At 41.5% G+C, this 22832-nt stretch overlaps 1 protein-coding gene across 5 annotated transcripts in view; it reads right to left on the bottom strand.

The window, feature by feature from the left end:
• appl1 (adaptor protein, phosphotyrosine interaction, PH domain and leucine zipper containing 1) overlaps positions 1-17685 on the bottom strand; it is a 48747-nt gene extending 31062 nt beyond the window's left edge. For 2 of the 5 annotated variants that reach the window (XM_078543537.1, XM_078543538.1), the window contains exons 1-4: positions 17549-17685; positions 9864-9962; positions 3664-3723; positions 797-868 (exon numbers count right to left, since the gene is read on the bottom strand). In XM_078543537.1, coding sequence (XP_078399663.1) covers positions 797-868; positions 3664-3723; positions 9864-9962; positions 17549-17602 — 285 coding nt within the window. In that variant the 5' untranslated portion in view covers positions 17603-17685. Of the gene's footprint in view, positions 1-796; positions 869-3663; positions 3727-9863; positions 9963-17548 lie in introns of those variants that run through there. The other 3 variants (XM_078543540.1, XM_078543541.1, XM_078543539.1) reach the window with 2 other exon arrangements.
• Positions 17686-22832: the final 5147 nt, after the last annotated feature.

Below are 22832 nucleotides of genomic sequence, written 5' to 3'. Positions count from 1 at the left end.
TGCATGTTGCTTCTGCTGTTTAGCATATATGTAGTTCTGTAATGTAGTTTCATCAGTTTGGCAACTCATTTTTAGATATGCCTGGTGCTGCTCCTGGCATGCTCTCCTGTACTCCCCGCTGAACCAGCATTGATCTGCTGGCTTGATCGTAATTATAGAGTGAGGAATATGCTGGGTCATGAGGTTACATATTGTGACTAAATATAATTCTGCTGCTGCTGATAGCCCAAGCGCCTCATATGTGTTTAGTTTTCAGATGCTAGATCTGTTCTAAATCTATCCCATTTAGTACACAGTGGTGGGGCCAAACAACACAGCATGCCAATCAGGTTAAATTCACAAGCATTTTTCCCTTAAATTCAATATGCAGCTCTGACAAATTTAACAACTTGAACTTTCATATTTTTATTTAAAAAACCATGACATAGGAATAGTGCATTCCATTGTCATAGGACAAATTAAAATATGAACAATCTGTTGGCTTGGTAACTCCATCTCAGCTAGTAAGAGGCGAAGTCAGTTCTACGTCACAAATATTCAAGCACCTTTGCTGGGAGATGCATTACCTCTTTATAATGTTCAACTGTAATTGTTATCTCTCTTTCTAAACCCTTTAGATGAAGCTGTGAAACTTGAGAGTAACATTTCTTCATAGAAAATGAAAGTCAATATCAGCAAAATCAGACGAAAAACATCAGATTATGAGCTGTTTTACATCTAACCCGTTAACATGACTTGATTAATGTAACCAAGTGATATTCGAGCCTTGATTGAAACAAATTAAGTTAATACTTACTTCATCTATTACTTGAGCAAACTGCTGCAGAGTGGAGGTCATGACTTCATCATCACCACCTAGGGGAAAATGCTGACAAAAAAGAGAGTTAACAAGAAACAAAGTTATTGATTTGCTGGACAGCAAATAAGCACACTTTAGTGAAAAGGAACAAAATTTGGTTCACTATATTTCATTACTTTTTCCTTCATTTAATTGTTTTTATTATCCTGTCCAATTGACTATTACTCACATCCTGATTGTGAGTATCAGCTGGGTACTTAATTTTACTGGACTACACTATAGGTTACTTAAATAAGAATGATTTTTAATGTCCAAGCAAAAACTGCTAAATTCTGTATTTTAGTGGTCTGACCATTGGAATAAGAAACAATCTTGATGTGGATAAATGCAGGGGCCTTTAATGCATGAAAGAAATTCCATTTAATAACATTTTTTTTTGTGGGGAGGGGGTGGTATAGAGTAAAGATAGGCCTTGATTATCAGAACTTTCGTGGTGATTAAAATTTTTTATAAAGACATTAAAAAAATTAGGAGGTATATGCTTTTTAAAAAAAAAATCCCACCCAATGTTACAAAGTATGATTTTAGATGTCGTCCAAATTGCACAAAATTCTGTGCCAGCAGGTGACTTGCTCCATAGTCTTTCTCAATACCACACTGATTAGCATTTTGGAGGAACAGGAATCTGGCCTGTTTACCAACTGCTAGTTTCCCCTCTTATGATCAGAATTCACCCCTATTGGATGACCAACAGTAATTATCTAGACAAGGACTGCTGGGGTGTTTTTGCACATCACTCTGCCAAGGATATGGCAGCGTTGTCAAAGCCTAGGACTAAGTTGGCTGCTTACCCTATTGACCTCACCTTCCTGCATTCTGTATGCACCATTCTCCAGCTAAGAACAGAAAGGGCTTCATCCGTAGATGACAGCTTATCCAGTGAACAGCCATACAGACTAGGAAGATTGCAGGTTTTGATCCCTGGTCTGTGTTAATTGCTCTTACATAGGGGTAGGGGTGCTTTAACTAGCCTGAGCGTTACTGGGTAACGAAACGTTTGGGCTTGTTTCTGGTCCCACTGTTTAAATTGGCTGAAAACACTCTCTGTTGAAGATTACACATGATTAAGGATCCTTTGGGAAAGGTACTGGAAGGAGCTTAGAAAGGAGAAAAGGTGCTTAAATATTTGAACTGACCTAGCTTCTTACTAGCTGAGATGGAGTTACCAAGCCAACAGGTAGGACATATTAAAACACAAACAGACTATGACAATGGGATGCAGAATTTCTATGTAATTTTTTAATAAAAATATGTAAGTTCAAATTAATAAATTTGTCAGATGTAGATATTGACTTTAGGTGAAAAATGCTCCAGAATTTAATCTTATCAACATGCTGTTGGCACCATCACTGTGCTAAATGGGATAGATTTAGAACAGATCTGGCAGCTCAAAACTAGGCACCTATGAGGCACTGTGGGCCATCAGAAGCAGCAGGATACTGTACCACAGTAACAACTTTCAAATTAGCTAAAGATAAAACATCAAAAAATGTTTCTGAAATGGGACAAGAATACATTTCATATCTTGGCTTTACAATTAGTTTTATTGTTAAGAGAAATGACCAAAGGAAAATCTAGGGTTAGAACTAGAACAGTGTGATTACGGCTGTTTATACAGGCTTTATCCATGACTGAACCAAAACATTTTTTGATGTACAGAAAGGAATTTGGGTAAACTGTTTCACATTTGCTCACTAGTTTAGCTATCAGCATGTCCCAATGCAAATTAAGTTATTCAATGTGCAAACTCAAAATATATCAAGCATACTTTAAACCTAGAATACCAATTCTTTCCCTATAACAAGGGACAACCAGCAACTTTTTCAATGCAAGCAACAATGCAAAAAGTTAAAATCTGTCTTTCAAAGGTGCTGGAATAGTCTAGAATCCCTGTAAGATCCAGCTGATGGTGTCTGCATTAACTGGTAACTAATATAATGAGCTCTGTAGGAGTACTCTATAAATCTAATGAGGAAATCAATGCATCAGAGAACTGAACTGGTGGAAAATGCTTCATGTTATTTTAAATTTAATGCTGTTGTATTTTAAAATCCATTATCTATGACCACCTACACTGGTTATTTCAGCAGTATAAAGCTTTTAGCTGTGTCATAGTAGGAACCGGTGCTGGTGGATGTACATGCCTCCCCTTCCCAGGTTCCACGTTAATAACAGTATTGGATGTTTCCACGCACAATATGGGTCATTGTTCATTACCCTGAAGGCCAGGTGTGCGTGTGTGTGTGTGTGTGTGTGTGTGTGTGCGTGCACGCGTGCGCATATATATACGTACCTTTCAGTCAACTGTGTCTGCATCAACTCTCTTCTAGAAAAATCTAAAACCTAATTCCATTGCTCAAAGCTTTCCCCATAACCCTGCATCTTCTGCCTCAAATTTTATTCAACTCTTCCCTTAAAAGAAACATTAGTATTTGCCTCAACCACTCCCTGTGGCAAATCATTCCATGCCCCTTGATAAAGCGATTTCTCAACCTCTCTCCTCACTCCCAATTTCAAATGGATGATACCGCACTGATTTTTCCAATCTGAGAAATTAGGTTTTTTTTCCATGCACTCTATCAAAACCCTTCACAATTTTAACCTCTATTAAATCTGCCTTTACCTTTGCTCCACTAGAATGAGTCTTTTCCTATTCACTTTTCTCATAATTATTATACGGTACCCACATTATCTTTGTAGTGAATCTGCTCTTTAACGTTCTTTCTAGAAATCATAACCTAACAAAGGTACATATTCTATAATCAGTAACTGCCACGGTAGATCTCCTAAGAGTTTATTTTTACCTGTTTCTCGTATTCCTTGAGTAGTTTGGAGGTCAAGTGTGTTGCTGTGCTCAACTCATTCTGCAAGAGAAAAAGCTCAGATCAAATTAGGCTTCTGGCTTTTCTCTCTTCTGTTCTTGAAAAAACATACCCATGATGGGCTAAAGTTTTGCAGGGACAGGGAGCCTTTTGATACCTGACCAACTTTCCCAATACACTTGCCAGCCATTGTTTTCTTTTTTGTTCATTCACGACAATGGATGGAAAATTGTAGGCTGGCAAGCACAAAAGCAAAAAGCCATGGTCCAAAAGTCACCAGCTTTATTTGACTGTGTGGGACACCACAGCTGAGCCAACATTTAACGCACACGCACATTTTTCATTGCGGACACATAGCTGTTATTTTTTTCCTGCCATAGCCAAGACTAATGCAGCATCCCAAATGTTGTTCTGGCAGAGATCAGCTGGTTCAGCACAGATGTACTCTCAAACCCCCATATTGCTACCAGTCTGTATAAATTACATTGGGTGTTGTCTTTGTTGACTATGTCACTGTGGAAACTTTAAACTTAATCAGAAATCCAGTAAAAAAAAATAATTTTCACAATGCAGTTCCCTTCAGATCATAGCAGTCCAAATTCTCTTTACAGGTAATACATATTTGCATGTGGTAACTCCACCATTCCCTACCTCTTCTCACACTATTTTTAATTTTTCTTCTCCTTAAAACGTCATGCGACATCACCTGGATTTTTCCTCAAGATATTCAGAACATGAGTAAAGTCACAAGCAACTTATGTGCATGTGATGAAATTCAATGCAGCATACTGACTGGGCGTTTAAGAAAGCTGCATTGTTTCAGCTGTTCTTTTCATCTTCATTTCCTTGTTTAAAACCAAAGATCATAAGCCTTGGCAACAAAATGGTGCTCATGGTTATTGCTGGATAGCTAAATGCAAAAATCCAGATAGTTTGCCAGATGGAAAATTGAGAGCCTGGTGCTATGCTAATAAAAATGCGGAGCTGCCAGAGATGTTGGACGTAACTAAGTACTGCATACGTGGCCAACTATTACACTAAAATATTTGCTACAAAGCTCTTATAAAGGCACAGTCTGCACAGTTACAGTATGATTTCTGCTTTTTAGAATGGCAAAATGTGCAGTTAAATAAGTGGAGGTTTGGGTTTAGTTTTAGAAGCAACACCATCTCAGGAAATTGTTCTATTACTGCTCAGGTTTCAATGACCACAATATTACTGCAACACAAACTTGTAAAGCTTCTTGTTAAAATTTTAAAAATCTATGCTAGTCTGCTGGTCCTCCATTACAATTGCAATGCTCTTAGACTTGCCTCTTGTGCCAACTCTAACCTAACATTTAAAATATTATTGGCGTTTGGAAAATCACAAGCAATGCACTGCAAAGTGCATTTAGGTATGCCTGCGGAGTGCTTTTTCATGACTCCACCATGATGCAAAGCAGATATATAATCCGCCTCCTCTTCACCACGGACATCCAATCCCTCTAACACCTCCATCCCCCACCGGGATGGTCAGAGGGCTTTCCACTTCTTCCTTGAACAGAGGCCCAAACAATCCCCATCCACCACTACTCTCCTCCGTCTGGCTGAACTTGTTCTCTCACTGAACAATTTCTCCTTAAACTTGTCTCACTTCCTCCAAATAAAAGGTGTGTCTATGGGTACCCGCATGGGCCCCAGTTATGCCTGTCTCTTTATGGGTATGTGGAACATTCCTTGTTCCAGTCCTACTCCAGCCCCCTCCCACAACTCTTTCTCCGGTACATCAATGATTACTTCGGTGCTGCTTCATGCTCTCGTCTGGACCTGGAAAAATTTATTAATTTTGCTTCCAATTTCCACCCCTCCATCATTTTCACATGGTCCATCACTGACACTTCCCTTCCTTTCCTTGACCTCTCTGTCTCAATTTCTGGTGATAGACTGTCCACCAATATTTATTACAAGCCTACTGACTCCCACAGCTACCTCGACTACAGCTCCTCACACCCCACTTTCTGTAAGGACTCCATCCCATTCTCTCAGTTCCTTCGCCTCCGTCGCATCTGTTCTGATGATGCCACTTTCCAAAGCAATTCCTCTGATGTGTCTTACTTCTTCCTTAACCGAGGTTTTCCACCCACGGTGGTTGACAGGGCCCTCAACCGTGTCCGGCCCATTTCCCGCACATCCGCCCTCACACCTTTCTCTCCCTCCCAGAACCATGATAGGGTCCCCCTTGTCCTCACTTATCACCCCACTAGCCTCCGCGTTCAAAGGATCATCCTCCATCATTTCCGCCAACTCCAGCATGATGCCACCACCAAACACATCTTCCCTTCACCCCCCCCAGCGGCTTTCAGCAGGGAACGCTCCCTCCGGGACGCCCTGGTCCACTCCTCCATCACCCCCTACAACTCAACCCCCTCCCACGGCACCTTCCCATGCAACCACAGAAGCTGCAACACCTGCCCCTTTACTTGCCCCCTCCTTACCGTTCAAGGGCCCAAACACTCCTTTCAAGTGAAGCAGCACTTCACTTGCTCTTCCCTCAATTTAGTCTACTGCATTCGCTGCTCCCAATGCGATCTCCTCTACATTGGAGAGACCAAACGCAGACTGAGTGACCGCTTTGTGGAACACCTTCGGTCTGTCCGCAAGCATGACCCAGACCTCCCTGTCGCTTGCCATTTCAACACACCACCCTGCTCTCACGCCCACATGTCCGTCCTCAGCCTGCTGCAATGTTCCAGTGAAGCTCAAAGCAAACTGGAGGAACAGCACCTCATCTTCCAACTAGGCACTTTACAGTCTTCCGGACTTAACATTGAGTTCAACAACTTCAGATCATGAATTCACTCCTCCATCCTCACCCCCTTTCTGATCCCCCTTTTTCCAATAATTTATATTTTTAAAATATTTCTTTTTCCCACCTATTTTTAAATTTATTTCGATCTATTGTTTTATCGCCACCTTTTAGCCCATTTCGATCCCTTCCCCCCACCTCACCCCCACTAGGGCTGTCACTTGCTCGTCCTGCTTTCTACCCTTAATGTCACGATTAGCACATTCCTTAGCTAATATCACCACCATCAACACCCTTTTGTCTATGACATCTTTGGCAATCTCTTCTTTGCCTCCACCTATCACTGGCCCTCTATCCAGCTCTACCTGTCCCACCCTCCTCAACCAGCTTATATTTCACCTCATTTCTATATTTCCTTAGTTCTGATGAAGAGTCATACAGACTCGAAATGTTAACTGTATTCCTCTCCGCAGATGCTGTCAGACCTGCTGAGTTTTTCCAGCTATTTTTGTTTTTGTTTCAGATTTCCAGCATCCGCAGTATTTTTTATCCAGATATACAATTGTGTCCATTTGTAATACTCTGCCACAACTTTCAGTATAACTGCAGCATTAATACTGCTATAAAATTTAACATTGAATTTTAGACCAAGTCTACAGCACAGAAGTAGGTCATTCAGCCTAAATGGTCTACGCCAGCGGTTATGCTCCATATGAGCCTCCTTCCACAAAAAACAAAATGGTGGAAATACTCAGCGGGTCAGACAGAATCTGTGGAGAAAAAGTTATTTTTTCAGGTCTTGAAAGGTTAACATTGTTCTCTCTCTACAGTTGCTTCCTTACCTAATGAGTATTTCCAGTATTTTATGTTTTTATTTCAGATTTCCGGCATTTTCCATTATTTGGTTTTGAACCCCCCACCCGCCCCTCTTCACCTTCATGCTGGATATTTAAATAATTTCCAAATGGTAATTAAATCTAAACTAGATAGCTGTGTTATATTAAAATTGCATATATAGGAAGCACATAGCCCACCAGAAAATAGAAAAGCTAGACCATTTCTTTTCTGTCTTTTTTAAATAAAAATTTACACCAATAGCCTAAAAACATGCATGCTCCTGCTCTAAGCATGTTCTTCACTTTCTTACTTTTGTTTAACAGAAAGTGTAAAAATTACAATCCAGCTTTGTGCAAACTCTTTTGCAGAACACCTTCATTCAGACCGCAAGCATGACCCCTGAGCTTCTTATTGCTTGTCATTTAATTTCTCCACTTTGCTTCCACCCTGACCCTGGCTTGCTGCGGTATTCCAATGAAGCTCAATGTCGACTCAGCACTCTTCAACCTTCTGAACTCAACAATGAATTCAACAATTTTAGGTCATGAACTCTGCCTCCACTTTGTTTTTTTTTGCTGGTTCGTTTTTTTAAAAAATGTCTTTCTTTACTCCTTTACTTTGTATTTGGATGGCTGCTATCTAGCCATTCACACCTCATCTAGAGGATTCTTTTGCTTCTTTATTTTACCCATTACTAATCCTTTTGACACGTATTATGAAACTTTTCATCACTTAATCTCTCCTGCCCTCCAACCTTTCACAGACCTTCCCCTTTGGCTCTTCTTCCGCCCTCCCCCATTTTGCTTGCTCAAAACCTATTTAGTCAGAACTGAGGAAAGTCAGACATGTGAGGTCACAGGTCTGAAATGTTAACTCTGTTTTTCTCTCCACAGATGCTGCCTGACTTGCTGAGTATTTACAGCATTTTCTGTTTTTATTTGTGCCATGTTCATTGCCTGCATTCAGCTCAGTTCTTACAAATCTGAAAACGTTAGCTTTACATTCACTTGTGAACTTCCATTCAGTAATTAAACGTGCACAAGTTAGTGCACACCGGCATCCCTGGTTCAAGTGGACTACCAACACTCTAAGATTGTTTAGGCATTATTGTTTTGAGTGTGGAAATTTAAAAGTTAGCCCTACATCTTTTACTAAGTGATCTATCTTTGCTCCTCCAGTGGCTCAGTGAATGAGCCCCACAGACCAGGAAGGTCCTAATAAGATCACCATCAGTGCCAAGTTAACTAATCACAGATGAGGTGGTGGTAGTGGCACTAGAATTCACCTTACTGCCCTGTTAGAGGAAAAAAAATCTGCCAGTGTGCGTGCATCACATGACTGCTTGAGTGGGTGCAACTGTGATGCCTCCATTCTAGTGAGAATGGTTACTGAACCGCTCAACATTCAATGTCAAGAATTCACGCATGAATATCAAATTTGGTGAGGCCAGAGGTGTCTGGCACCATACTACTGTAAGGAGTTGGTGCCTTCAGAATGAGAGGGTATGTCTACACTGGTGATACAGTGGATAAAGGTACATCATAATGTGGCTGAACAAAATGCAAAAGATGTGAGTGACAGGCAACGTCAGCATTTATTGTTCATTCCTAATTGTCCTTGAGAAGGTGGTGCTGATTACTGATCAGCCAAAATAATTCAAGTGCTTCAATTTCTCCTCAAAGAAAAATTCAAAGCTCTTACTCCTAATAACCAATGGTGAGTATAAACTGACTAATTGGTGAATAGACATTGTAGTTGTGCTAACTCCTGCCCACACAGCACTTGCCACCACAAATTATTACATGGAGCTGGTTTCGCCACTCGAATTCAGGGAATGTTGGACACAACTGTTGCACCACGGTTGCTACCCAAACTGAGGTTAGATCACTTTTCACAGAACCAAATTAGGTTCTGAGCAATGTAGTAAATTCGTCAACTGTGCCACCACCCTCTGGAAATCCTTCTCTAAAATCCTCTGCCTTTCCAGCACTCCTCCTCCTTAAAGGCGTTACATAAAACCCATCTCTTTGACAAAGCTTTAGATTACCCTGCCTTATACCTCCTCCTTTGGCCCAGTATTCATTTTTCCCTCTGTGAAGCCATTTGGGATGTTTGTGCCACTTTAGAGGCACTAACTAAATGCAAGTTATTGACGATGCAGTAGTGCTGATATTATTAGTTCTTTATATCTGTGTCCATTTGTCAGCAAGTACCTGAAGAAAGATCAAACACTTAACCACACTCCAGGAAACTTATCTGCTACTGAGCAATCCAGCATCCTCTCTTTTAGGGACTTAATGAGGATTTTGTGGTCTCCTCTTCATGAATATGAGGCTGGATAATGAGTAGATGTGGCAACAAAAAAAAAGGAAACTAAGATTGAATCAGGGAACTGCAAAATTTTGAAGGTATTTGCCTCTGAAAATAGTAATTGCACAAAGAAGCAGTTTTACGGAATGTAAAGTTATAACTGTTTGCCATTCCATTCCAACGTACACATTTCGTTCTATGCTGATCTCCTGTAATTGATGACCTAGTCTGATAACTTGGAACTATACCTGTGCATCGTAAATCCGCTTCATGGCATTGTAAAGTTGGCTGGTATAATTTGAGATGGCAGCAACATCTTCTTCAAACACTCCCAGTAGTGAGCGTGTCTATTCAAAATTAAAAAATAAAAGTTAAGTTTGTCAAACGGACATATCCTGCCTTTTGAAGCTTTAACTCATGCAGGTTAACACTCATGAACTCAATGTATCCCTATCATGTAGTAAATCGACTTGCACTGTTACTAAGACATACATGCACCATATAGTATCTAGAACAAGGCTATGCCAGGATTTATACATGAGAACCAGGGTCTTAGTAATAGCCACTACTGAATAATTCTTCAACTCCAGACCTGCTTTAGTTCACCTTCTTTGATTTGAAGGGAATGCTCCACTATCTGAGGTGCTATTTTTTAGATGAAGTGGAGCTCTCCTGGTGTCCAGAAAAAAAATTATCCCTCAATCAGCACCTAAAAAGATGCTCTCATTTACTTCATCGCTGTTTGTGGGAATTGTTATTTGCAAATTGGCTGCCATGTTTCCTCCATTATAACAGTGACTACACTTCAAAGGTACATCATTGGTTGTAAAGTGCTTTGGGACATCCTGAGGTTGTGAAAGGCTTTATATAAATGCAAGTCTTTCTTTTGCTGCCATGATTCATGTATCTTCCATTATGTTGCAAGGCTACCTCTGATAATTTAAGGCATTGAAACCAAAGTGCCAGTAGCAGTAAATGTGACCAGCACACAGCAGCAGCATTTTCTGACCCCAAGCCCACCAGTAAGGCCAAAGTATATTTTTGGTATTGCTGGTCTATAATTATTCAACACTTAGTGTTATTAGAAGCACTTCAGTAAGTTTGAAGTTCCAGCATCTAGGAAAGATGACAGACACACAACAAACAAATCCATTTCAGATGGGCTGTATTCTTATTGCACACTTTTGTTAATGGCTGAACAGGCCAATTCTGGAGAGGCAGGTCTCCCACAAGTGCTGCGCATGAAGCTACCTACCATTGTAGGTTGTTTCGGCATCAGTGTCATCTATTGCTGCATCCATTAGTCACTATAGTGTGCGTGCCAGCCAACAGGAGTTGTCGCAATTTTTCTTTGTCATCAGTTAGTGACTCCCAGGTGCAATAATCGATGTTCTGGGCCTTCATGTCATGCTTGCAATCATCCTTCAAGTGTGCTTTGGGTGTCTCACCAGTCGTCTGACTCCGGCTACCTCACCATACAAAATGTCCTTGGGTTTGCAACCTTTTTCCATTCTGCGTACATGCCCGAGCCAACGAAGTCACCTCTGATTGATGAGTGCTAATAAACTTGAACTCTGCAGCATTTTGTCCTGCCAGTATATACCTATAATGTGCTACAAACAGCAAAGATGGAAATTGTTGGGCTTCTTTTTTTGATAGCTGTAAGTCGTCCATGTTCCACAGCTGTACAACAAGATGCTAAGGACACAGGCCTTATAAACTATCAGCTTGTTGTTATTCCATCCGCGTTTTGAGAATCGGCCAAAGATGGGAGCTGCTTTCCTTATGTGTGTACCAAGTTCTGCATTAAGGGACGGCATCTGTACCCCACTACTCAACTTCAGGCTGGTATCCAGAGGAAAGACAAAAGCCAGTACATTTGAGGCCTATTCAGATGCAGGAGTTGCCAGAAGGTGCTAATTTGAGGGAAACACCAACCGCCCACTGGGACTCCGCTCCAGGTTCTGTCGGGTTTACTGCCTTAGCCATTAACTATTGATGTTGTTATTGTTAATGTTGAAAGGCCCCGGCCAGCAGGGCCCAGATCGCCGAAGGTATAGATGTGATCTTGTCCTCCAGGTGTGCCATTCCCCAGCCCCTCTAAAAGCAACGAGCCTCCTCCCACCTTCGGTGAAACCCAGCCTAGCCACTAATCCCCCTTGATAGAGACCTCGCCTCGGCAAAATAAATTAGATTAATATCCTCACTAAGCCACCAACTCAGCAATTTAACTTCCTCAGTAAAACCCAGACCTCAATACTAAACCACTTCAGTAAGCCCCCACCACAGCACTAAAACTTCCCTGAAAGCCTCTCCACAGCACTAACTCCCAAAAGCCCCTCACCACAGCACTAAATCCCCCCACCACAGTACTAATTCCCCCATTATTCCCTCAATAAACCCCCCAACACAGTACTAAATCCCACCAAAAACCTCTACCATAACACAGCACTAAATCCCTACCCCAAATAAAGCCCAACACAGCGCCAAAATCTACCACATAAACCCCTCACACATAATCATCACCCCCCCCACCCAAGAAATCTCACTATAGCACTAAATCTCCCAAAAAATACCTCCTCACTACAGAAAAATCCCCCAAAATAATGATCCCTCGCTATGGCACTAGATAATCCCAACTGGCCCCTAACTCAGTGCTAAAAAACATGCGGAAAACATGTGGCCTCTGGTTAATCAGTAAGGCCTCCCCTGCCATGAGGCCTCAAGGCCCATGGTGCCAGGAGAGCAGCTCCGCAGGTTGCTGGAGGGAATGGCGCCCCTCCATAACTCCAAAGAGCAGCTCTTAGGGCCATTACAACCACGTCCATCCCCACCCCACCTCACCTCAACCCACCCCCCCAGGCTTCCAACCATCCCTACACCAGGCTATAGCTAGCCCCCAACCGTCAAGAAAAACCCCAATTAGAAATTGTAAAGAAGTGGTATAATATGGCTCTATCCTATACCGCAGAGGAGAAAAACATTCTAAATCAAGGTATGATCTAATAAAGTGACATAACTCAACAAAACACATTGCAATGAAAAATTACAAATTCATGTGATAATTTTGTCAAGTTACTGTATGAAATTGTAAACACTGCCAATTCTGCTGGTGCAGAAAACTCTGTGCCATATGTACATACTTTAATATGCACATACTACTGTATCTGCAAGCAATAAGAGTGGTCCAAGGGTGAGGCTTGTGATTGACGGTTCACTAATTACTTTTCACTGTAAATACAAGGTGGTTCACAGCTCAAACGTTTAAATGACTATCAGTGAAAAGCTGCTAATCAAGAAAGCCAAAATATTTTATGAGGAGTCAGAACAGTGAGGCATTAGTTATTTTAACAAGTTGGTAAGTACTGCAATTGGGCAAAATTCCAATAACAGTTATTAATCCATTTTCCGTAACTAAGAGAACAAACTTGCATAAAATTTATCATGTCCTCATGATGTTGCAAAACAGTTCACAACCAGTGGAGCATTTCTGAAGAGTAGCCAATGCAGGAAAACACGAATAGCAATCTGTGGTCAGACTGGACAATCTTGTGTGGGTTTTCTTTTTAGTATTCTTTATGCCATTGGATCTTTTGCATCCATCTTAGGATGCAGACCTGGTCTCAGTTTAACATCTCATCTGAAAGAATGGAACCTCCAACGGTGCAGCATTCCTTCAGAACTGCAGTGAAGTGTCAGCCTTCAATATGTGCTTAAATCCCAGGAGCAGGGTTTGAAACCACATCTGAGCATGCTGCCACTGAGCCAATGTTGGCACTTAATTAAAATTGATGCATAGTATTTTCAAATCTGCAATAAGGGTGTGCTGTAAAACTGGTCAACTTGGATTAACCTGCCCAGTATAGACAGATTGAAACCTTAAAGTAAATCCATATGGCCAATTGGTACAAAAGTAAATAGATACATTCAGTCTTTGGAAATCCATTAGTGTACAGCTGCTGAGTCAGAGACGTTTTTTAAAAAATTTCAATTAATATAGATATCCTGCTACCTGACAAACCTTTACTCCGTAGATGATGATCAGATTAATCTGATCATTGACACAATCATGCCATAAAATCTTAATGAAGCGATATGTTCTTTCTGCCCTGTAAGCACTGGGAAATCAAACGTGCAACAGATTCATAAAATTCGTACATGCATCTGAATGCTGGAAAATTCAATAAAAATGTGCATGTTAGGTAGGGGTAGAAAGAGGTGAAGTGCAGTTGGCTTGCACTCAGTAAGCTTGTCCAGTGTATTACTGAAACACAGACCAGACCAATTCCACACTGATTTCTGATCAGTATTGAGCTAGTTAATCTCAGTGAGAGTGTCAATGAGGGCACTATAATTGATTACAATTGCCCTAGGTTAGGGAGAAAAAAACTGGTTGTTCCTGCATCCAGCATTCCTTGCACACACATAGAATAAGAGGAGAAATACTGAAAACACTCAGGCCAGTCAGCACACAAACAAGTTATTATTTGATATATGGACACTTAGTCAGAAATAGTGCACACATGGATGTTAGGTAAGAACAGAACAACCCCTAGCTGTGATACTCTCCCTCCTCCCCCACCTTTGGAATAAGTGTCTGTTGACATCCTATGTTTGGACACATTCATAAATTAAATGTACTTAAGCAATATCCAATATGCACTGGAATAAAACAAAGTAAAAGGGAAGTAAAAATGTGAACCCAAGGAACATCCTTAATCAATATGTTTCTAGTGCAATGAAGAATAAAGCAGTGCTGAATCTATTCTGGGGAACTAAGTAGGACAAGTGAGCTGCAGAACCTCTAGGAAATAGTGATCATAATATAAGTAGTTTTAAATAATTAGTTGTGGAAAAGGACAAAAAGAAAAATCAAAGGTGCAAATACCAAACTGCAAAACAGCCAACTTCAATGAATGGCCAGGGAAACTGTAACTGAGTAATGGCAGGCCTTCAAGATTGAGATACTTTGGGTATAAACCAAATACTTCCATCAGGGGGAACATTCTAAGGTTAGACCTCCCTAAATGCCAAATAGAGGTGAAAATAAATCAGGAAAAGACTGTTTATCACAAATGTCAGGCACAGCAGAAACGAGACAGACTGTAGGGGGAAACTGAAAAAGATGCCAGAAGGGCAAAGAGAGAGTAAGGGAAAAGATTAACCGATAACAGAAAAAGGAATCCAAAAATATTTTCCAAACATAGAAAGTCAACAGAATGGTGGGGCCAATTAGAGGCAAAAAAGGAAACAATCCTGAGGAAGCAGGGATCATGACTGAGGTATTGAATGAGTACTTTGCTTCTGTCTTTAGATGAGGATGAAGTTAATGTTGCAGTTGAGATGTGGGAAGTAGAGATATGGATAGGGTCAAAATAGATAGAAAGGAGATGATAAATACATCGGTATCACGTGAAGTTAACAAATCACCCAGTCCACGTGGAATGCACCTACATTGTTTTGAAAAGCCAGGGTGAGGACAGAAGAAGCTCTAACCCCAATCTTTTCTTGGATATGGGAGTGATGCTAGAGGACTGGAGGATTGCAAATATTACACCACTGTTCGCTAGAATGAAGAATAAGCCTGGTTAGCTACAGATCAATGAGTCTAATACCAGTGGTAGGAAAACTATTACAGGCCACTGTCAAGGACAAAATTAGTTCTCATGTGGAGAAGCACAGGTTAATAAAAGACAAACAACACGAATCTGCTAAAAGACAAATTGTGTCTGACAAGCCTGATTGAGTTCTTTGATGTAACAGAAGATTGAAGGTAGTGCAGCAGGTGTTGTATATTTGGGCTTTCAAAAGGCTCTTAGTAACATGACACAACAGCCTTATTAAGAAAATAAAAGCATATGGGATTAAAGGGGTAGTGGTTACTTGGGTACATAATCGGCAAAGAGTTAGAAGGCAGAAAGTAATGGTGAACAAATGTTTTTTTCTGGCTAGAGGTATGCAATGGGGTTTTCTCAGGTTAATAGTAGGGCTTTTGTTTTTCTTTTATAAATAACCTGGACTTAGGTATCGGGTATACAATTTCGAAGAGTGCAGATGATACAAAACTTGTAAATGTAGTGGATGAAAACAAACATGGGAGTCATAAACAAACCAGTGAAATGAGCAGACACACAGCAGTTGCAACTTAATTTAAATAATTGTGAAGCGATGGGAGAACTGATACTATTTTGATGGTACAGCAGAGCAATCTGGGGGGTATATCCACAATTCCTTGAAGGTGGCAGGGCAAGTTGAGAAGGAAGCTAAGAAAAGCATAGTGGAAATGCTTTGTAAATTGGATCATTTAATTTAAAAAAAGGTAAATCTTCACAAATCACTAGTTAGGCCTCAGCTGAAGTATTGCATACAGTTCTGAGCACCACATTTTTGGGAGGATACAGAGGAGGTTTATCAAGATGATACAAGGGATGAGGACTCCAGGTACATGAAGCAATTGGAGAAGCTAGGAATCTTCTCCACAGGACAGAGAATCTTAAGGGGAGACCTAGTTGAGTTTTCTAAATTGACAGGTTTTGATAAAATAGGGAGAAACTGTTTTCTCTGGCAAGCAGGTCAATTACCAGGTCACAGATTTAAAGTAATTAGCAAAACAACTAGAAGGGAAATGAAGAGAAATTATTTTGCACAGAGGATTGTTTATTCAAGGGGAAGCCAGAAAAGCATACAAGGGAAAAGGGAATAAAGGGTTATCATGTTAGATTTAGACGAGGAAAGATGGGAACAGATTTGAGTGGAACATAAACACTGGCATAGGCTGATTAGGCCAAATAGCCTGTTTCTGTGCTATGTATCCTATGTAATCTGGAATGCACTACTTGAAAGCCTGGTGGAATCAGATTACACAGGAACTCAAAATGCAACTGGACATGTATTTGAAGGGAACTAATTTGCATGGTTATAGGGAGAAAGCCGAGATGTGAAACTAAATTAGGCAGCTCTTTCACAGCTGAGACAGACATGACAGGCTGAATGGCCCCCTTCTGTTTATGTGATTCTATACTGGATGGTACTCAACATGTGGACAACAGTGAGAAATCCACATCCTGAGGGAAAACCAAGGGTTTTTTTATAAATATAGTAGTGACAAAAAATAATATTTTATTATTCAAAATAAAACACAGCAAATGCACTATTCCATAGTTTATGCATGAGCTGTCTGGCTGCAAACTGAAGCCATCTTTAGAGCAAAAACGTATGGTTCTACTGTTGCTTATTACAGAAGGACAAATTTATATACTGCCATTAATTACCTCGGGACAGCCTGAAGTGCTTTGGAGCCAGTAAAGTGCACTGTTGTAATGTGCATGCTCCCACAAACAGTATGATCAGATAATCTGGTTTTGGCGACGATGGTTGAGGGTTAAATATTGGCTAGGACACCAAGAAGAACCCTTCAGCTCTAGCGCCATGGGATCTTTCAGGTCCACTTGAGAGCAGTCGAGACTTTTTGTTTCAAATGTGTTATTTGAAAAACTGGCGTGGCAGCCTAGATTCCTAGAGTTGGGACTTGAGCCTTCTGACTCAGAGAGAAGAGGGCTGTCACTGAGCTAAGGCTATCACAGTAAACCTTAGCTCAGGGTGCCCTCTTGTAGCACATTAAACAGGTAAACGGCTGGACTATTCTCCAGAGGTAGTTTAGGTAAATGTTGCTTCAAGTTTATTGAATAGGTACAAACTCTACTAAACCAGTCCTAGATCTCACTTATGTTGGTCTCCACTAATCCCAGTAAATTTCACCTCAGGTAGTACTGTCACAAAGCAAGTGCCTTTGCCCAGTTAACATTGTTTATTCCAATTAACATGAAGAATTATTTTAACGGTGAATCGGTCGGTGCCCAACTGCACCCAGGCTGACAACTGGTAAAGTGCCAGCGATCCGCCCGGGCCAGGGTTCGGCTTCATTGGCTCGTACCTGTGGACTATCTTCCAGAGTCTCCTCGATGGGTAGTTTTTCGATCCCCGGCATCTCTGCGGCCTCGGTTACAAAACACCGCCCTTCGCTCCAGCTCTGAGGTGACGAAGCATCGAGACTTGGAACGTCACTGCGTCACTGGCGCGCGTCTGCGGAAATCCCGCCCCCATTGGCTAAGCGATTCTTCTGATTGGCTGCTTGCGCTGTCACTCAGTCAACTTCCGGTGTAGGTGTGACTGAAGGGATTTGGGGTTTGGGTTCTGGGGGGCGTAAGGGGGATGAAATGGAGGCGTGTTTGTTGTGGACTTTCTCTCTGTGTGTGTTAGTGTCTCAAACTTCTGCACAAATTGAGATTTTCAAGCTCCATACAGAGTGCATTCTCTCATTGCCCCACTTCTAGAAAGTTCAGGTGCGAATGGAGGGAGCTCACACACCTTGAAGTGTGTGCACTGCGAAGCCTGGCTGCGCAGAGCTATTGCTGCACCTGTTGGAGCCCTGATTTATACGGCTGGTTGGAGAAGGAAGAACTCTGACAGGTGTGTCTGCCCCTCCAACCCTGTCCATAATACAAGCCTTTTTTATTATTATTATTCAGGACATGTCAGTGTCAGGCTAGCATTTATTGTGCACCTTGAGAAGTGGTGGTGAGCCACCTTCTTGAATTATTGCAGTCCATGTGGTGTTAGATGAACCTTGAAAGTTATGTTTCACAGAAGGATGACATTGACAAAGAAATCCAGGTGCCTTCTTCCAGCTCAGTCAGGGCAGATGCACCAGAGGAGGACAGAAGTGGTGGTTCAAGGATGTGCTGAAAACCAACATGCAGAAATGCAATATTAACATAAATTCCTGGGAGACCATTGCCTTGGATCAAACCAGATGGTGGCAGAGCCTGTGGGATAGTTCCCAGCATTTTGAGGCCCAACAGCAACAAAATGAAGAGGAAAAGCGAGAGTGGCAAAAGGAATACACCATAACCCAAACTGATAATACACAACCGAACACCCTATATGACGACAAATGCCCTAGGTGCCATAAAGTCTGCAGATCCTGAATCGGCCTCATCAGCCATCTTCAGACTCATGGAAGACAATCAGCCTTGCCAGCAAGGGATAGCCAATAATAATAATATGAGGAAGATTTTGACCCAGTAACACTGAAGGAACAGTGATATAGCTCCAAGTCAAGATGATGTGTGACTTGGCGGGGAACTTATAGTTGGTAATGTTCCCATGTGCCTGCTGTCCTTGTCTTTCTAGGTGGTAGAGCAGTGGTTCCCAAACTGTGGGTCATGAATCCAACTTGGGTCACACAACCAGCAAATGGGGTTGCAAGCTCCCGCTACTCCGAGATTGGGTCCTCCCGTCGGCACTGAGGCCCAGGCAGCATCCAGCCCTGCCCATGCCCTGCTCATCTCTTATTCTCGCTTTCCAGGCCATGGCCTCCTGCACGTGGCTGCTTCACTGAGTCTTCAGTCACCAGGGAATCTGGGGAGCTTGGTTGAAACTTCAGTGGCCATTAATTGTCACGCATTATGTTCTACGCCTGTTCCGAATCACTCTACTTTCCTTATAAAGCCCAGCCCCAACCAAGAACCTGGAGGTGATGCCTCCACTGCTCAGCTGTGGTCTGCCTAAGCCCAGCTCCATGAGCTGTAGCAGCTCAGATGAAGTCATGGACTGGTGAGTACATAATTAACATTTTTACAAAGTTATTTTTATTTTTTCAGCATTTTTATTACCCATCCCTAAATGCCCCTGAGAAGGTGGCAGTGAGCCATCTTTTTGAACTGCTGCAGTCCATGTGGTATAGGTACACCCACAATGCTGTTAGGAGGGAAGTTCCAGAATTTTGACCCAATGACAATGAAGGAACAGTGATATAATTCCAAGTCAAAATGGTGTGTGGATTGGAGGGGAACTTGCAGGTGGTGGTGTTTGCATGCATCTGCTGCCCTTGTTCTTCTAGGTGGTAGAGGTCACAGGTTTGGCAGGCGCTGTTGAAGGAGCCTTGCTGAGTTGCTGCAGTGCATTTTGATGCTGGTACACACTGCTGTCACTGTGCGTCAGTGGAGGGAGTGCCAATCAAGCAGGCTGCTTTGTCCTGGATGGTGTGGAGTTTCTTGAGTGTTGGAGCTGCACTCATCCAGGCAAGTGGGGAGTATTCTATTACACTCCTGACTTGTTCCTTGTAGATAGATGATGGACAGGCTTTGGGGAATCAGGAGGTGAGTTACTCTCTGCAGATTTCCCAGCCTCTGACCTGCTGTTGTAGCCACAGTATTTATATAGTTGGTCCAGTTCAGTTTCTAGTCAATGGTAACCCCAGGATGTTGATAATACTTATAAATTGTTGAAGTACTTAGAAATATAAAAATGTGTTTTTAATGATATATTTGCTATATAATCAAATTTTAATCATTATACTGAAAGTTACTATGCTGCTTTATTGCTGTTTTGCTTTTGTTGGTGTCTGGGTTGCATTAATTTTCAATTGTTGAAATGTGGTCATATTGGAAAAATAGCTTGTGAAGTGTTGTGGTAGAGACCACTGCTTTGGGAAGTGTTGAAGAAGCCTTGGCGAGTGCTGCAGTGCATCTTGTAGATGGTATACACAGCAGTCACACTGTGCAGGTGGAGGGAGCAAATATTTAAGGTGCTGGATTGCGGTGCAGTTAAATGGGCTGCTTTGCCCTCCATGGTGTCGAACTTCGAGTGTGTTATAGGAGCTGCACTCAGCCAGGAAAATGCAGAGTTGCAATCCTGACTTGTTCCTTTGTAGATAATAGAAAGGCTTTGGGAATTTGTAAGGAAAGTCATTTGCTTCAAAATTCATACAAGCATACGAAATAGAAGCAGAAGTAGGCCATTTGGCCCCTCGAGCATACTCTACCATTCAGTAAGATCGTGGCTTATCTGTTTGTCTTTCGAATTCCGCATTCCCATCTACCTCAGATAACCATTGATTCCCTTGCCTAACAAGAATCTATCTACCTCTGCATTTAAAAATATTCAATGACCCCCACCTCCACTGCCTTTAGAGGCAGAGAGTTCCAAAGTTGCACAACCCTCAGAGAAAAAAAATTCTCCTTATCCATGTCCCAAAAGGGCAACCCCTAATTTTAAAACAGTACCCCCCACCCCAGTTCAGAACTTGCCCACAAGAGGAAACATCCTTTCCATGTCCGCCTTGTCAATACCATTCAGGATCTTATATACTACAATCAAGTCACCCGTCACTCTTCTGAACTCCAGTGGAAACAAGCCCAGTCTGTCCAACGTTTCCTCATAAGACTCATTCCAGGTATCAATCTCATAAACCTCCTCTGAGCCACCCCCAATGCATTTACACCCTTCCTTAAATATGAAGACCAAAACTGCACACAATAATCGAGATGTGGTCTCACCAATGCCCTGTATAACTGAAGTATAACATCCTTACTTTTATGTTCAATTCCTCTCATAATAAAGAATAGCCTTAATTACTTGCTGTACCTGCATACTAACTTTTTGTGACTCATGCACTATAACACCTAGATTCCTCTGCACCTCAGAATGCTGCAGCCATTCTCCATTTAAGTAATACTCTGCTTTTTTATTCTTTTTGCCAAAGTGAACAACTTCATATTTTCCCACATTAAACTCCATTTGCTAGACCTTTGCCCACTCACTCAACCTATCTGTATCCGTCTGCAACTTCCTTATGTCCTCTTCATAACATACTTTCCAACCTATCTTCATGTCATCTGCAAATTTAGCTACCATGCCTTCACTCCCCTCATCTAAGTCATTAATATAAATTGTAAAAAGTTGAGGTCCCAGCACAGACTCTATGGGATTCCACTCATCACATCCTGCCAATCAGAAAGGACCCATTTCAGCATACTGCTTTCGGTCATCCAGCCAATCTTCTACCCATGCCAATGTGTTACCCCCTACACAATGAGCTTTTATTTTCTGTAATAACCTTTCATGTGGCACCTTATCAAATGCCTTCTGGAAATTCAAGTACAGCATGTCTACAGGCTCCCATTTATCCACAGTGCATGTTACTCCTTCAAAGAACTCCAATAAATTGATTAAACACAATTTCCCTTTCACAAAACCATGCTGACTCTTGCTGATTACCTTGAGTTTCTCTAAGTACCCAGCTATAACCTCCTTAATAATCGATTCTAACACCTTCCCTATGACAGACGTCAAGCTGACTGCCCTACAGTTTCCTGTTTTCTGCCTCCCTCCCATCTTGAATAAAGGGGTTATATTTGTTACTTCCCAGTAATTGGAACCTTTCCAGAATCTAGCGAATTTTGGAAAATTAACACTAACGCATCTACTACATCATCAGCCACCTCTTTTAAGACCCTAGGATGAAGTCCATCAGGACCTGGAGACTTGCTAACCTGCAGCTCCATCAGTTTGCTCAGTACTACTTTCCTAGTGATTGTAATTTCACCAAGTTACCTTCTCCCTTCCACCTCCTGATTTACAACTATTACTGGAATTTTGGTTTTTGTATCTTCTTACAATGAAGACAAAAGCAAAATATTTGTTCGTTTCATCTGCCACTTCCTTATTATCTACGATTAACTCCCCACTGTCATTCTCTAGAGAACCAACACTTACTTTACTTACTCTTTTCGTTTTTAAATACCTGTAGAAACACTTGCTATCCATTTTTACATTTCTAGCTAGCTTCTTCTCATTCTGTAATTTCTTGCTCCTGATTAACCGTTTAGACATTCTCTGCCGTTCTTTAAATTCTGACCAGTCATCTGACCTGCTACTTTGCGCAGTTATGTGCTTTTTCCTTAAGTTTGATGCTTTCCTTAACTTCTTTACTCAACCACAAATGGTAGGTCCTTCCATTAGAATTTCTCTTTATAGTAGGAATGTACTTATTCTGAGTATTCTGAAATATCCCCTTAAATGTCTGCGACTGCATCTCACATCGTTCTCCTTATTTAAGTTTAATATACTAGTCTTAGACCCACACTTCTCCCTTTCAAACTGGATGTAAAATCAATCATATTGTGGTCGCTGCTACTAGGGGTGCCTTCGCTCTGAGGTCGTTAATTAATCCTATCACATTACAGTATCACTGTATCTTTACAGTGCAGATGGGGACCATTCAGCCCATTGAGTCTGAACTAGCCCTCTGAAAGAGTATTCCACCTAGTTCCACTCCCCTGCCTTATCCCCTTAATCTCGCACATTCTGTCTTTTCGGGTAGCAATCCAATTGCCTTTTGAATACTTCGATCGAACCTGCCTCCACCACCCTTT

The sequence above is a fragment of the Cetorhinus maximus genome, chromosome 6 (assembly GCF_964194155.1).
Source record: "Cetorhinus maximus chromosome 6, sCetMax3.hap1.1, whole genome shotgun sequence".
Taxonomy (NCBI): Eukaryota; Metazoa; Chordata; class Chondrichthyes; order Lamniformes; family Cetorhinidae; genus Cetorhinus; species Cetorhinus maximus.
This window is presented reverse-complemented; position numbering and strand designations above follow the sequence as displayed.